We start from the raw sequence: 15,724 nt of genomic DNA, 5'->3' as shown, positions 1-15,724 counted from the left end.
TTTGGATCAAGTGGAAGGCTCATTCGGTGACTCAAGGTTTGGAACCACCTATGAGCTGGAAAAGTCAAGAGCACACATTTCCATACTATCAGGCGATGGTACCACCAGACTAGGCTGTGGTACCGCCCAGTGTCAGTGTGTCAGGCAATAGTACCACCCAATGTTAGTGCTGCATGTGATGGTACCGCCAAGACCCGAGAAACCCTGGATGATACCTTTTTTGGCTCTATTTTTTAAGTCATTTAGGGTCTATAAATACCATAGTTATTTATGCTTAGAAGAGTATAAAATTGAGTAGAAAAGGGGGAAAAATATACTTGAGAAAAAAGTATTGTAATCTCTTTAAAGTTAGTGAGTCTCTTCCTCCTAGAGTTAGAAGCTTTTTAAGGGATGAATGAGGTCTAAAAGAGAGAGGTGTAAAGGTTCTCTCGTGAGCTTGTGAAAAGGAGAAAGAGTTATAAGGGTAGTTGATCTTCGCCCATTGGAAAGAAGATCGGTAGTGAAAGCTAGTGGCCTCAAGTAAAGAGGAATCGAGAGTCGACGTACGTCGAGACGACCGAACCACTATAAAATCTTGTTTGCATTTATTTTACGCTTTTTATTTACATTGCAAACTGATTTCTTACTCTTACTACACTCATTACGATGTAAGTTTTACGAAAGCACTAACTCCCCCCCCTCTTAGTGTCGATTTCGATCCTAACAAAGGAAGCATCGACGACGAAGGCAATAGCTAGGCTAAGGTTTATGGATTGAGGTCACACACAAGGTTACTTTGTTTGAACCAAGTGCTCACCCGAGGTATCCGGTTGGGTTCAAGCAAGCGCTCATGCGATGCTTCACTAAAGCGCATCGCTTGGTCAGGCCTGAGGCGCTCGAGCCTCTCCTTGCCTCACCTGAGCACCTAGGCGAGTACTCGAACACCTATTTAAATCCCTAGCAAGAACAACAAACAATCATCTTCTTCCAATTACAAAATTCATATGTTGAATCCAAAAGAAAAACTTATACTTTCCGATGATTGTGTTCAAAAATACAAGTATAATGTTTATCTCGGCAAAAATCAAAATTTCAGCACCATTTCATGTAACAATATGTGTCAATATTGTGAAGGTTTAAGAGACAAGATCAGAGACAAAATTCGGCACCTTCTGGGCAATTACAGGAAGAATTAGTTAAATTGCCGGGGTGAACTGAATAATGAACCTGATTGATGGTCCCATTAGAGAATAAAATTGCTGGAGCATCTGGGACACTATTCGAGTGTTTGACGAGCTTTTCAACAGCAAACATGGCCCATCATCCTGCTGCATCACCATCTATGAGGGCATGGAACCATATGTCATGAAGAAGCAAGAGAAGAGAACTACTTCAAGACAAAATCTAACGATACAAAAGCAACAATATAACTAGTTCCATGCCCGCAATAATTTTCAGTAATCACCAAGAGTCAACCACTATGCAGAGGACCAATGTGACGGAACATGCATGTATATACTTCAAAAGCATTATCTACATGATATCAAAGTTCATCAAATTTGTCAGCTTCAGATCACACAGCTGCAAAAGATCTAATCAGATGGATTACCCTTGTCATCATCAACTTGGCAGTTCAAGTTGCCCTCCTTTATCTCAGGAACATACTGATCCAAAAACAACTGGATTGTTCTCCAGTATCTATCTCCACCAGAGAACCATGTATCCATATGCATGCCATTTGGAAATTCTACAAATCTGCAATCCCAATTATTTTCTACAGTTTTAGAATACAGCATCTGCATGTGTGAAGGGGGAACCAACTCATCTTGCAAGCCAGATAGAAATAGAATCGGCCGCTTAATCTGCATCACAGAACAGAACAAGTAAGTAAATTCTGCAAGAGCCATGTATTAAAACAAGCACCTAGGTAAAAAATAGAAGTCCAATTTTTAAACATGAAAATATATGATCCAAAGACGAAACTCTTTCTTGAAGGTGATGGAAACTATGGAGAGCTCTGGAATTGTTATAGATGATCACCAGGTTCCTGATTGAGAAGGATGGTTCATGTTCAGGAGGTCCCATAAATTTGATCTGAGAGATGTTGAACACTGGTGTCATGATGCAGGACAACTCGCAGCCAAGTCTTGCTAGTTCAGTCTGTTTAAGTCTAAGATTATATCAAATTGTGTTCAGCTCAATTTTTCCTTTACTCAGGTAGATATTCATCCAATTATTGAGTTGTCATAAATATGTTGAGATTCATTGTCCGGGACAATCTCGCGAAGGTGTCTTATTGTGCAGTTTTTTAATTAGGACAATTTCTATTAAGATTAGTCCTTAGGCTATGATTCTTACCTATTTGTAATACGTTTTGGATTAGATTAGAATTTGATTTTTTCTTTAAGTTAGCTTAGGCCTTGAGTAACCTCTGTAAGCATCAGTCTGATTGTATGCATGTTAATAAGATTATCCTTCAAATGATGAGTTTTGTTTAGGTTAGTTATTTCTTCCTGTATTTCTGTTCTCATCTCTTCCCTAACACCTTCCTATTCATCTGCTCGCTGAGATGCTGATCACGGTCTTATATAGAAAAATAAAGCCTTGATTGCTGATCATGGCTGGATTTACCAATCCAACAGTCAAATGGGACATGGATCAGAAGATTTCATCTGGTTCAGTTTGATATGTGTTGTACTATTCAGTAAGCTCACCAGGCCAGGTTTACTAGACAGGTACCATACTGTACCAGATGATAAGATCACCATCCACTGCCAGTACCTTTTTCCTAATGTCCAACAGTTGTTACAACTTTCTTCATTTTTTCCCCTTTTTTTTCCTTATTCTCTCGTCACAACTTTCTTTGTTTTTTTTTTTTTTCCTTTTTTCCCTTGTTCTCTCTCTCTCTCTCTCTCTCTCTCTCTCTCTCTCTCTCTCTCTCTCTTTATCTTGAGCACTCTCGCTCTCCTCCTCCTCCTCATCCTCCAACCTGTGGCATCATGGCAGCTGCCTCCTTCCTACTGTGTTTCCAACTACTTCAATGCCTCCTACCGTTCTTCCCCTTCTTTTCCACCGCCTCCTCCTATTTTTTCACTCCTTCCCAACCTCTCTCTAGAATTGACACCGCCCATATCAAAGGTTGAAATGTGAACCATACTAGCTAGTACCATATAGGTCTGGCCACTAGCAAGTATTAGTACAAGATTGAGATTTAATCAATGATTGTTTTATTAAGAGTCATAAAAAGCTCATATTACTCTCTTTCTAATGGCAAAAGAAAATTTTTGCTAATATTAACAAAGTTCAATAAAGACTAGTTTGTTATGGCTCTGTTCTTAATCTAGTGTCCTTGGAGCTGCATGCTGTTGCAAATCATGTGAACTCAAATGGTAACTTATTACAAATAACCAGTAAAATACAAATCATGAGATAATGGCAGTGTTATTTCCAACACAGATAATCTCAATCCTTTCCAATTGATTACATCTTATTAACACATGAACATGTCGATATGGATATCAATGCAGCCAAACTTCACAGGTTCATATCTCGCAATAAGTAATATACACGACACTTCTAAACTGTATGATATCATGGCTGTCAAATAGTGATTAAAGAGTTGCATTGAAAAACTGGTCCACTTGAGTTTAGATTTACTATTACTCCATTAGAAACATTCAATTATTTCACAACATAGCTCCCAAATTATGGTCGGCACAAGATGAAGCAGTTTCTATCAGCTAATTGATTCCACATAAGGAGATAATGTGGTGAATATACCAAATTGAAATGGGTAAATTAGTGTATCAAGACCCTTGCAATATTACTTGCATTGCATCTGAAGGGTTACAAGAAGTAACACTTGGTTCTTATCTTCCAAATGGTACTTTTTCTTTTATGAAAAATGAAATGGATATAATTCTTCCATATGACTGATTTCCTGTTGCTAAAATCTGCACTTTCTCAGCTTCTTTATCTGCTTCAATCTAAACCAGTTTTGAAGAATGAAACGTTATATTCTAACATATTGATACACTACAATTTTAAAGAAACAAAAGAAAAAATCTGTTATGATCAACTAAGACATCACAAAAAGCGAGTTATATTCAAACTAAATTAACATTCCAGGAATTAAGAAATTATGATTACTAACTCTAAGGACATATCACAAAAAGCAAGTTACATATAAATTAAATTAACATCCCAGATATTAAGAAAAATTCTTATTGCTGTTTTTATGCATATAGCAATTTACATTTTCATATGGAAAGAAAAGTTAATCAGTTCAAGCTGATATAAGATGTTAACTAGTTTGCAATATGAATGGAATTTCTGAATGCTTAATCTACTATAAACACTCCCAGAGAAAGTGACAGTTTAAAACAAGATCCATGACCTAGCTCAGCAGAGTTTCCCATGGATATGGATACTTACCTTGCCGATGATATCAATGGTTCTCCACGGTGAGCGTACAATACAATTGAGAATCTTTGGACCTTTTGACCCACTGCCGCCAATAAACCATCTTAGGAAAGGAAACATAATGCCAGCCATGTCCAAGATAGACGTGAAAGTATTCTCCAATAGAAGAGAAGAAACCTGGAACGAGCATTAAATATTCAGACCATTATAGTCGAAAGCATACAATTTGCAAAACTACCAATAAATTCCATCAGAATATGTTCACAAAAAAAAAAAATTTACAGACCATGTGCAGGCAATGAAGAGCTAAAAGGCATCTTAATGTGGTATTAAGGCATTCATTTAGTGTAAAACCACTCTAAACTTTACAGAAACGATAACAAAAAAAAATGTTGAATAAGTCATCAATCTAGTCAAATACTACAGGATACACCATTAATAATCTTCTTTTTTTTTCTCAATGATCAACAAAAGTTGGTCTTGCAAATCCTTTGTTATTAGATAAAGGTTCAAAAGAAAAACAGGACTATTAGTGTTAAAATTCGCCTGCGTATTATCACGGACAAAACTGTAAACGGGGTGTTTAATGTAATGCTCATGTATGTCTGTGTCTCTTGGTTTGTTCATGCTCGGCACAGCATGTAGAGGGACAGTCGAAGGCTTAACAGTCCCATTTTAGTTGGGTTTGGTGGTCGTCCTAGGCTTGCAAATAAAAGTTGTGTCATGTGGACACTTATGGGGATTTCGATCTGTAGTGGACCATTTTGGATTATTTGTTGTGCAACCGTTCAGAGCTTGTGAAGTCTGTTTGTAATTTGAATTGGTTATAAAGTGTTTCCTGAAATGATTGCTTGTGGATCCTGAGTGAGGCACTTTCTCTAATCCGTTTTCTCTTTTGTAGGTCCTAAGGGACAATACGAGGTTTCGGGGATGTTGACCTTTGCAGACGGACACGCAAGGGTGCCGCACAACTTAGGCAAAACCAGCTAAGTCCGTGACAGATGGTATCAGAGCGAGACAAGCACTCATAAAAACACTTGGCATACAAACGTAGGGGACCTAGCGGGGCTGCGTTGAGGGCAGCTAGCACGCGCCACCGTTTGGGGGAAAGCGGGCATGGAGATGTAGGAAAAAGGAGTCGCTCAGAGGAGCGGGCATCTGAGATTGGCATTTAGAGGAATGGTCAACCCTTCGCGCAAGAGACACCACGAGGACAAGTAAGCTGGGAAGAATGCATAGCGCACAAAGGTTGGGATGGCTGAGTTTGAGCTACGGCTCAACGTTGGCAACCATATTTGATGGTGCTCAAGGCAAGCAAGGCGCTTGGTAAAGGATGAAACCATGTAAGGTGGAATGGGTTGTTCAGCGACTGAAAGAGTTGTGCAAAGCTCACAGAGGTGAGGGAAATTGCTAACTCGAAAAATTCAATACTCATGCACAGGCTTGTATGCGAACGATGGAGTGTTTGTGGCCATCCCAAGGCGACCGAAACTCGGCACCATGGAGCATTGAAACTTTCTCTTCAGCATTAGAAGGATACGTCCATAGGAGGCTGAAGTGTGCAGCGAGTTCAGCATGTTACTAGGCCTTGAGGGGTGCAGCAGGGGCTGTATTGACGTGGAGTCACAATCTAGCAAGTACGTTTGTGAGAGACAGAATAATACACAATTTGTTCAGCAAGACGGAGTAGTCCAAGGGGATGGTGGTCTCCGAAACTTTCTGAGAGAAGGAAGCGGAGAGAAAAGTTGCTCCAACAGGACAGATATCCAGGAGGGATAAGTCCCGGCTCTCCAGAGGGAGAACCATGTGCAACGGACCGCACATGTTGAGGAGTACCTCAAAATAACTTCACAAAAATCAACGGACTGAACGAGAGACGAGGAGTCGTCGCATGATCTCGCTTGAGATAATACATTAGGGACTGCATTGCGAGATTAAATGAGGGAGCGACCCAAGGCAACACAAGATGAAGGTACACTTAGAGTCGATATAGAGATCGGACTCAACAAAGGACTGACTCATGGAATGGTGGGCGCGAGGGCCACCATCAACTCAATGCAAATCGAGGAGCAAAGCAACTTGGGTGTAACTTGGCGAAGTACCCAAGCCGCATGAAGGGAGCCGGCATAGAAGATAGAACATGGAGCGGAGGCACAGAGCTTTCCTTGATATAGGTCAAGGACATGAACTCTTGTAGAGGCAAGAGCAGGATCATGTCGTTTCATGGGTCCCTCATTCTGATGGAGCGGGCTCATCCTGCATGGTGCTAAAGACAAAGTAAGCTTCGAGGCACATGTACCTTTCCTCGAAGAAACAATTTGACAGAGAAACTAAGGCGACTCAACTTGCGAAAGCGAAGTTGGGTTCAGAAGGCCTTGGCACGGGGCAAGAGGACACGGAGGTGGGTACTCTTGAAGAATATGCCACGGTGCTGCCAATCAAGTTGCTATGAAGGAAACGGTGTGCAACGAAGATTATGCTGGTAGGGACAAGGGCCTAGGATCCAGACAATGGTGCACCAATTTCAACGAAGTCGGTGGACTTCGAGAGCTACTAGGTGACGAACTGTCCTAGAGCTGTGCTTCGTCTGAGTGTGACCTGAGAGCAGATGGACGTAGGTCGATTGCCAAAGGAGCGAACACAATCGAAGGTGGAAGAGGCCCTGCGATATGTTGGCAGAGGCCACACATTAAGGGATCACAATCCGAATTCATCCCACAAGTATCAGAATGCAATGGAGATGTCACCAGAAAGTGACATGGTGCAGCGAATCGTGGTGGAACAGTTCGTGGCAATGCGATACACACGAATCTAGTCCCGTGAGAGACTATATCATACAAAGGTATAATCGGGAGCTACTAGGAGCTCCACTTCGGTGAACAATATGACGGCAAGACGGGCTATGAATTCAAGGAGTGAAAGCCATGGTACCACAAAGACGGGTCTTCCGTGCGTGCATCGAATTTTGCATCAGATGAAAGCCTTGGTCATCAGCATATAGGGGCTGTGTACCACTGAGGGAAAAGTTCAAATGGAAGTACCAATGAGTCCCATGGGAGGGACTTGATCATACAGAGGTATGATCGAGCGACTGGAGAGTTGGACTACTTCAAAGCCCATATTCGCTTAAGAGAGCTCGACAAGTCAGAGGACAAGGCCGAGTAAGCGAACGTTGCTACCAAGGAAGCAAAGGAAAACAGAATTGATGCAAACCCTGCAACATGATGGCAGAGGCCATGCATGGGAGTTACAGTCTGTCTTTCCATCGACCAAGGGGAACTGCTTGGAGAACACAGAGGTATTGAAGCAGGGGGTCAAAAGGGGCGAAGAAGTGACGACGAGTCCAGAGAGACTTAGCTACCCAAAACCAAGGATCGGTTAGAATGGAGGTGGACTCGGAGGAGTGCCACAAAGACAGATCTACCGATCGCGAAGAAAGGGATGCAGATGTGAGGCGACGGATAGTAGGGCCATGGGCATGGCAGCGCCATGGTATCACAGAGACGGGACTTTCGTGAAGTCATCGACCCCTTGCTCTTATGGGGGGAGAGGCTTGGTCGTGAAAGGGGCCGAGGAGGTGGAGAATGCAAAGGCAAACTCTAAGTACCAAGATAAGGCTGAAGGGCAGAGGCCAGGGAACTTCGTAAGATCGGTGTCAACGAGCTTCTCGTCAAGATAGCTAAAAGTGGAGGACTTCGGGTCGATGCAAGAGTGTACGACCAACGAACGAAGCAGGCAGTACGCAGTGTTGTACCTTTAATACTCAGTGGAGTAGACGGCTGGGTTGATGGAGAAGACATTATAATCTCAGAGGTGACCAAAGCTATCAGAGACTTACTCTAAGTTGGGGTGAAAACTTCTTGCATTTCAGAAGTTCAATGGCATTAGAGAAGGTGAATCACAGTAACTAACTAAACGTAAGGAGTGCAAACACTTCAAGTACTTCAGAAGTGTGAGCAAAGAGTAGGCGAAGGCCAGTACAACCCTCGAGGAGGCGGGCGAAATCAAGTAACCATTGTCTTCTTAACTCTTAAGAGAATGGGTGAAACTGAGTACCCCAATTCTCTTATCTATCCAGTAGAGGGGCTTTACACATGTTCAAAGACCCTTCGAAGAAATCAAATGGAAGACAATAGTTGTCAAATCCTCACCAATTGTGATCAGTGCTACTGAGAGTAGATTATTCGCTTCATTTCTAAATAGAATGTCAATCAAAAGCGAAAGTGATGCGATGATAACTAAGTGAAAGAAGAGTCGATGGGCAAATTTTGTGGAGAAAGGACCAAAAACTTCAAAAGTTTGCGAGGCGATGCTTGTTAAAACTCTAACAAGCATCCACTCAGTTCAAACAGCATGAGGCATTTAAGAGACTGGCACATAGTAAAGATGGTCTTTTCCTTCATCTAAATGATCCGCAGGAACCAACAGGGATCAACACAACTCAGCCAACCCCACACTAGAGTCAGAGTTATTGGCGAGTTGAAGCAGCATAACGGATCAAAAGTTCGACCACTCAACAACAGCGGCGGAGAACAGTTGGGAGCCAGGAGGTGCATTGTAGCTGGAGCAGAAGATTGAAGATTCAGCAAAGGTGAGGAGTTACAACGTCGGCAAAGGCTTCGACGAGGACGTTGAAGGAATAAGTCGAGGAGAATGTTACGGACAAAACTGTAAACGAGGTGTTTAATGTAATGCTCATTTATGTCCGTGTCTCTTGGTTTGTTTATGCTCGGTACAACATGTAGAGGGATGGTCGAAACCTTAACAGACCCATTTTAGTTGTGTTTGGTGGTCGTCCTAAGCTTACAAACAAAGGTTGTGTCATGTAGGCACTTGTGGGGATTTCGGTCTGTAGTGGACTATTTTGGATCCTTTATTGTGCGACCGTTCAGAACTTATGAAGTCTATTTGTAATTTGCATTGGTTATAAAGTGTTTCCTGAAATGATTTTTTGTGAATCCCGAATGAGGCGTTTTCTCTAACCCATTTTCTCTTTTGCAAGTCCTAAGGGACCATAGGAGGTTTTGGGGAACCTGACCTTTACGGACGGACATGCAAGGGTGCCGCACGACTTAGGCAAAACCAGCTAAGTTCGTGACAGTATGTCAAAATCCAGATGCTATATGAGCAATACAACCAAGGCAAGGACACATTTCCAAGCAAGGAAACTTACCTTATATTCTATGCATTTAAAACTCATACAAGCAAAAAAAGCAAACTAGACATCAAAAAAGAAAAAGGAGAAGATTTCAGGCATAACAGTCAACAAATGGTAATTGTTGAACAATCATTCAAGAAGAGCAATGACTTGATACTACAATTCAATATTACAACTATAGCATCTAAAGCAACAACTACATAGATTGCAGAAACAAATAGCTGGTTTTAAATATATACCTTATCAGGATTATTTTTTACAATCACTGCTCCAACTGCACCTCCTAAAGATCTCCCAAAGACAACTATTCTTGATGTGTCAATATCTTTTCTCTGTGTTAGATGATTTAATGCTGCCTAATAAGAAATAAAACTCCAGTTATCATAAATAATCCAATAACATGAGAAAACAAAACACACATCAACAAACCTGAGCATCCATGATAATGCCATGCTGTGATGGGTGACCATCACTTTCTCCATACCTGTTGTATCATGCATACATTTTTCATGGTTACACAAACACAAACATAAATGGCATAAGCTGTATTAATTGCCAAAATTCAGATAGCAACAATCAAGACACTAGTAAATCATGGGGCAAAAGAATACCCTCTGTAAGAAAGCATGAATACATTGCATTGCAGCCTCTGCATCATTATCCGGACAAATTCAAGACGGTGAGCAATATCTAAGCAACTGAGTTTAAGGCCTCCAATATTGCAAAATCCAACAACAACTGAATTACAAGATATATCCTCCTAGAGATGTAAATTTTCAGGATACTGCCAGCATTTTCTTGGAAGAAGAGTATCGTTGGACCTGCAGAACAAGGATATGATAATCACAAAAGGGGAAGAGGTAATTGAAGTGCCAAAAGAATATATATGTCTTCTTGTTACACTGACTGAACTGCTGAGGGAAAAAAATTCAACAGGTTATTAACCTATTCATGAAGCCAAAACAAAAACCTATACTGAATAGGGCTCGAGCACAAGTTACTGCAGTGCCTCCACCATAGCAGGCGAAGTTTACACAGTGAGGATCCAACTAAGCTTATGCCAAAAAAGCAGCAATCTTATCCATCATTCTAGGTAGGTCATAGATACTATCCCAGTAATCATTACCAGGGAAAAGTCAAAATTGCAATCAAATGAAACTTGTTTGTATCATAAGTCATAACTCGTAAAAATTAATATTTCACTCTTGAACTATGAGGCCAGTTAGTCAGAATAAAGAAAGACCGTAACTTCGTGCATATAACTATCCCATGCAGCTTCACCTATAACACCTAATTTCTCAACCACTGCATAAGATGGCGGAGTCTCTAATGGATTAATCTTTCGATATCTACATCTCTGATATCTAATTAGTTGTTCTTTATATTTTGTTGTCTTCTTGATGCATATCAGGTCTTTCTCCAGCCATTTCAAGTAAAATTCTTCAATCAAGTGCTGATGCACAATGCTCAAGATAAATTTCATTCAGGCTTCCTGAAATACTTCCTGAGGCGATCTCCACACCATTCCACTCCTTTGTTCTTCATTTTCATCCACTATCAAACTTTTTTCTCTTAAACCAATACCTGTATTAAGTTGTTGTGATTGCACAAACCATTTTAATTTATCATAAAACAATATATGGTACAACAATTGATGTTCTTACAGCAGGCAATTATTAATGAAATCCTACATATCTATGCTACTCCAGTTGCATAACTAACATGTTAACTCTTTATCAGGTTACATGTTAAAATGAAACCATTTTAATTGTTTATCATGGTACAACAACTGATGTTCTCCTTCATCATGTTAACTGTTTTAACACCAACAAACAAAAATTAAGTTTTTGATAAGATAATTCAACCATTGTTACGAAAAATCAACATAGCTGCAACGGTAATGTGAAAGAAAGTCATTCATTGCATCTCAAGATAATGGAAGTGATGGGACACAATTCAAATATATAGCAAAAAGTATTGTGGAAATTTGAAGAAGGCAATAAGCTTCATGCCCTCGTCAACAATAGTTGGACACTGGAATGGAGAGAAAGAACGGCGGTTCGTCACCAGATTCGGATATTAGTTAACAGAAAGCATAAACTATACGAATAATTACAACCTAAATATAGGTTAAACCCGAGAACATCATGTATGATACCCTGATCTTAACTTGCAAGACGCTGAACTACAAAAGAAAATGACCGAAGACATACAAGAAAGCAAGGGACTAATACTAATAAAAGTTCTTCTCTTTTTTCCTCCTCGTTAAGATCAAGCACACAAGGAGACTCGGCGATCACAAGGAAAAATAGAAGAAATGAAGCAGGCACCTCCAAGGAACCTTACTACATCTAGATCCGTCCGCCGAACAGTAGAAAACCCCTTTTTTTTTCGTTTCCTCAAAGATAAAAATTAAATTTCAGCATTGTTGAAGAGAAATCGTGCAATTCAAAAGGGGATCCACCGGTGTCCCGAGAAAAGAACAGCAAGAATCCTGATAGAGATCTGTAGAGAGATCAAGAAGGTTCTGGCACCCACCTGGCTTCGGAGGGGAGTGCTTGATGAACCAGGCGTGGAGGCGGACGCCGTCCGAGGCCCGGAGAAAGACGTCCTCGTAGTCAAGCCGGAGTCGGGCCGGGGTGAAGGGGTAGGCGCGGGCGAGTCCGGGGACCACCGGGACGTACACCAGTCGCTCCTGGAACGCCACCAGCGCCACCATCCCCACCACCGCCACGCCCCCCGCCCCGTAAACCAGCGCCTTCAGGAACGAAACCATCGTTGCTTCCGGGGAATTCCGTCGAACGGGTGGCCGGCAACACGGAACGAGGTCCCAGGTCCGGAGACGCCGTCCTTGGGGATAGCGAAAGCGAGATTAACTCGCACGTGCGGGGCGTCCGGTTTGACGGGAAAGATGCTCTGTCGCAAGCACATGCGAGCCTCTCTTTTGACCTCTCACCTTGCGCCACGAAACGGTTCGACTACTCCTGGCTAAGGCGTAGCAGGGAACAGGGTCATTCTTCCATAGCAAATGGTGGCCTCATGCATCAACGCAACGACACGGTTCGACCACTCCTGTCTCCTGTTGTTTGGACTCGTTCAGGACAAGTGAGGTCCCGCCTGTCTCCTCCTTACCAGTAATCTTTCGCCACGTCAGTGAAAGAGGTGTCATGCCCTCTCGTTTTCCTATGGAGCTTACCTGTCTGGGACGACGCAGGAAACAGGGTCCTCCTTGGGTTCACAAAAGCAACCGACGGGGCCCACGAATTGACCCACCGGAAAGGTCGAGTCTCTCCAACTGGATGTTGAATTGAACGACAAATTCTGCGTCGAGCAAGACAGGTGATCCGCACCCGTTCCTACTGAAAGTCTTGACGGAGGAGGGTCATGGCCTCTAAAACATCTGCTCCATCTAGATCATGCTTTGTCTTCATTCTAAGTGGTTTAGAAACTGTCATGGTGCCGGATTCTGAAGATCTACATTTCTAGTCTCAGACTACTTATCCAATTGTCTTCGATCTTCTCACGTGGAAGTTAAAATGAATTATTACAAGTAATATATATATATATATATATATATATATATATATTAAAAGATTAATGATAAAGATAAAATTTAAACTTAAAACTTTATGATAAATTGTCAAGATGTTTATCAATTGCACTAGCTAACACTTTCTTACCAGTAATCTTTCTCATATAAGTTAAAATGAATTATTATAAGTAAACCATCATTACATCATCATTTTCTTTTATTCTTTTTGAGAGTAATAGTGGGTGTGATTTTGACAAAGAAAATTAAAAATTATTTAAGATAAATAATATTAAATTTTAAAATTTAAAAAATAATAAAGGCACATAAATATTGTTTTAAAACAAGATCTCATAGGAATTGATCAAAATTTTAGTCTCAAAATTCAACCGGTATCAACCATCTTGTCTTGTGAATAGTGATTCAATATAAATCCTTTTTAGTGAACCGAATGGCAAGATAAAATTATATATGATTTTTAAAAATTAAAAAAAATGTGGAATTTATACTCATATTTAAATATTTGAACTGAGAATGTCTAGGAAAAATGATCAAAAGGTGCTTTGGAAGGGTATTGTTGCAAAGAATATATCCTTTTATTAAGGGTGGGTCATTATAACTATCCTAATTAATTAATTAATTAAGTAAAATTTTCTGAGATTGAAAAGAACTCCAACAAAGACTGTGACAGCAATCTAATTAGATGAAGATTCAACATCAACAGAATGAATGATGGTTGGTGCAGAGTTCTACTTCCTTTAAGGTAGGTCTAGAACATGATGGACCTGGGAAAGGGCTTTGTTGGATAACTTTTTTCTGCAGGTGGTACTGAATCCTACAATCTCAAGCTATCTGCGGACAGAAGAACATGGGTCTCTGTCGTCTCTCTCTAATTGTTTGAGGTTGAAACATTGTAGCAGAGCTTTTTTGCAGTTGGTACCGAGTTCCACCATCCTCGGGTAGCTGTAGACATGCTGCTAGCTGTGGATAGAACTTGGATCTCAGTTGTCTCTATTTGGTTGTATGAGATTAGACTTTGTAACAGAGCTTTTTCTGTCGTTGGTACTGAGTTCTACATTCTTAGGAAGGTGTAGATATGTTTGTCTTTGAAAAGAACCCGGATCTCACCAGCTCTCTCTCTCTCTCGTCCTTTGAGATCGAGTGACACTGTAAGTGAGCTCCTTTACAACTTGCCGTGGAGAGTGACTGTCACATGCACTGCAGAAGCGTGGCCACCACATGTACCGAAGCAACCATGTTCTTTCTTCTGCTTATCAAGATCTTGGTTGCTTACCCATTAATGAAGCAATCGTCAGCTTAATACTATGGAGTCGATCCGACTGTTTCTCCTAACATCTTCACGCTTGAAGTTAAGATGAAATTTACTTTAGGGTGAATTTTAGGCCGAAGCCATAAGATAGATGCTACTATCTACATTGAGTAAAACTATGAACTTGTAGAAGTAGAAATAGTAACATCACAGATCATATTATTTTCATAATATAGAGAATAAAAAATAATTTACCAGTACCATTAATATAATATAAACTAGAGGAGTTTGACTTTCTACTTCCACCAGGATGGTTCTTGCAAAGTTTGCATCGAGGATACATTGGGAAAGCTCCATCCGATATTCAAATTAGTTCTAAATAGAAAATAAAAATATACAAATAGTTTGAGAGTTCTAAATATAAAATATGCCTATAGATGTCCTCCTTTTATAGTCCTCATTATACAATTATCAAAGGTTATAGAATATTATATATATATATATATATATATATATATATAACCTTAGTTGAATTTATGTTATTCGAAGAATAGGTACTTGGAGAATAAGATGAAAATATTTGTGATAGAAGGAAAGAAATTATTAAAAACTGAAGATTGATCATTCTATAAACATCTTATTTTCCTAAATGTTTTTGTATAAATTTGGAAGAAAATTACTATGTGTGTTCCTAAAATTTTCTCTGGTATATTTTTAAAAATTTAATTTGTTTAGATTTTATGTAAGAAAATATAAAAGGAGTTTTGAACTCAATTTGGATTAACTGAAGTGAATTCTCTTTCCTAAAATTTATTATTATATTGTAGTAAGTAATTTTTTTGTGGACGTAGGCTAAAGAAATTAAACTATATAAATTTTTTTTGTCAATTATTTATTAATTTATATTTTAGTACTAATTTTTTTATTTTAATTTTATCATCAAAGAAATTAATATATATATATATACATTTATATAGTCATGAATTTTTAGTTAAGGAATCGATAGTTTCAGTTTTTTTAAATCAGGAATTGATGATTCTAGTTCGATTTTGGTCATATTTTTTATATTCCTAATTAAATTTTTTAAAATATAAAAAATTAAAGTTATTTTAAAAATAATAATAATAAAATTATGGAAGCGACGATTTTGATTTTTAAAACCTAGGTACTAGAATCAAAATTTTTAGGGCCAATTCCGATTCAGTTCTAGTTTGATTCTGATTCGAAACTAGTTATGCTTAAACCTATATATGTGGACGAGAAATATATATATATATATATACATATATATATATACATATACATATATATATACATATATATATATACATATATATATATATATATATATATATATATGTATATG

At 39.5% G+C, this 15,724-nt stretch overlaps 1 protein-coding gene across 1 annotated transcript; it reads right to left on the bottom strand.

Annotated features, from left to right (window-relative positions):
• Positions 1 to 982: 982 nt before the first annotated feature.
• LOC135586801 (alpha/beta hydrolase domain-containing protein WAV2-like) lies at positions 983 to 12,490 on the bottom strand. Its single transcript, XM_065089937.1, has 8 exons — positions 12,098 to 12,490; positions 10,345 to 10,380; positions 10,171 to 10,249; positions 9,989 to 10,043; positions 9,799 to 9,915; positions 4,414 to 4,578; positions 1,589 to 1,841; positions 983 to 1,319 (listed from the first exon to the last, which is right to left on the bottom strand). The coding sequence occupies exons 1-8, from the start codon at positions 12,333 to 12,335 to the stop codon at positions 1,300 to 1,302; spliced, it is 963 nt and encodes a 320-aa protein (XP_064946009.1). The 5' UTR covers positions 12,336 to 12,490; the 3' UTR covers positions 983 to 1,299.
• Between the last annotated feature and the right edge of the window lie 3,234 nt (positions 12,491 to 15,724).

Source organism: Musa acuminata, chromosome BXJ1-11 (genome assembly GCF_036884655.1).
Source record: "Musa acuminata AAA Group cultivar baxijiao chromosome BXJ1-11, Cavendish_Baxijiao_AAA, whole genome shotgun sequence".
Lineage (NCBI taxonomy): Eukaryota > Viridiplantae > Streptophyta > Magnoliopsida > Zingiberales > Musaceae > Musa > Musa acuminata.
Note: the sequence above shows the minus strand (reverse complement) of the source record. Positions and strands in the feature narration are given on the sequence as shown.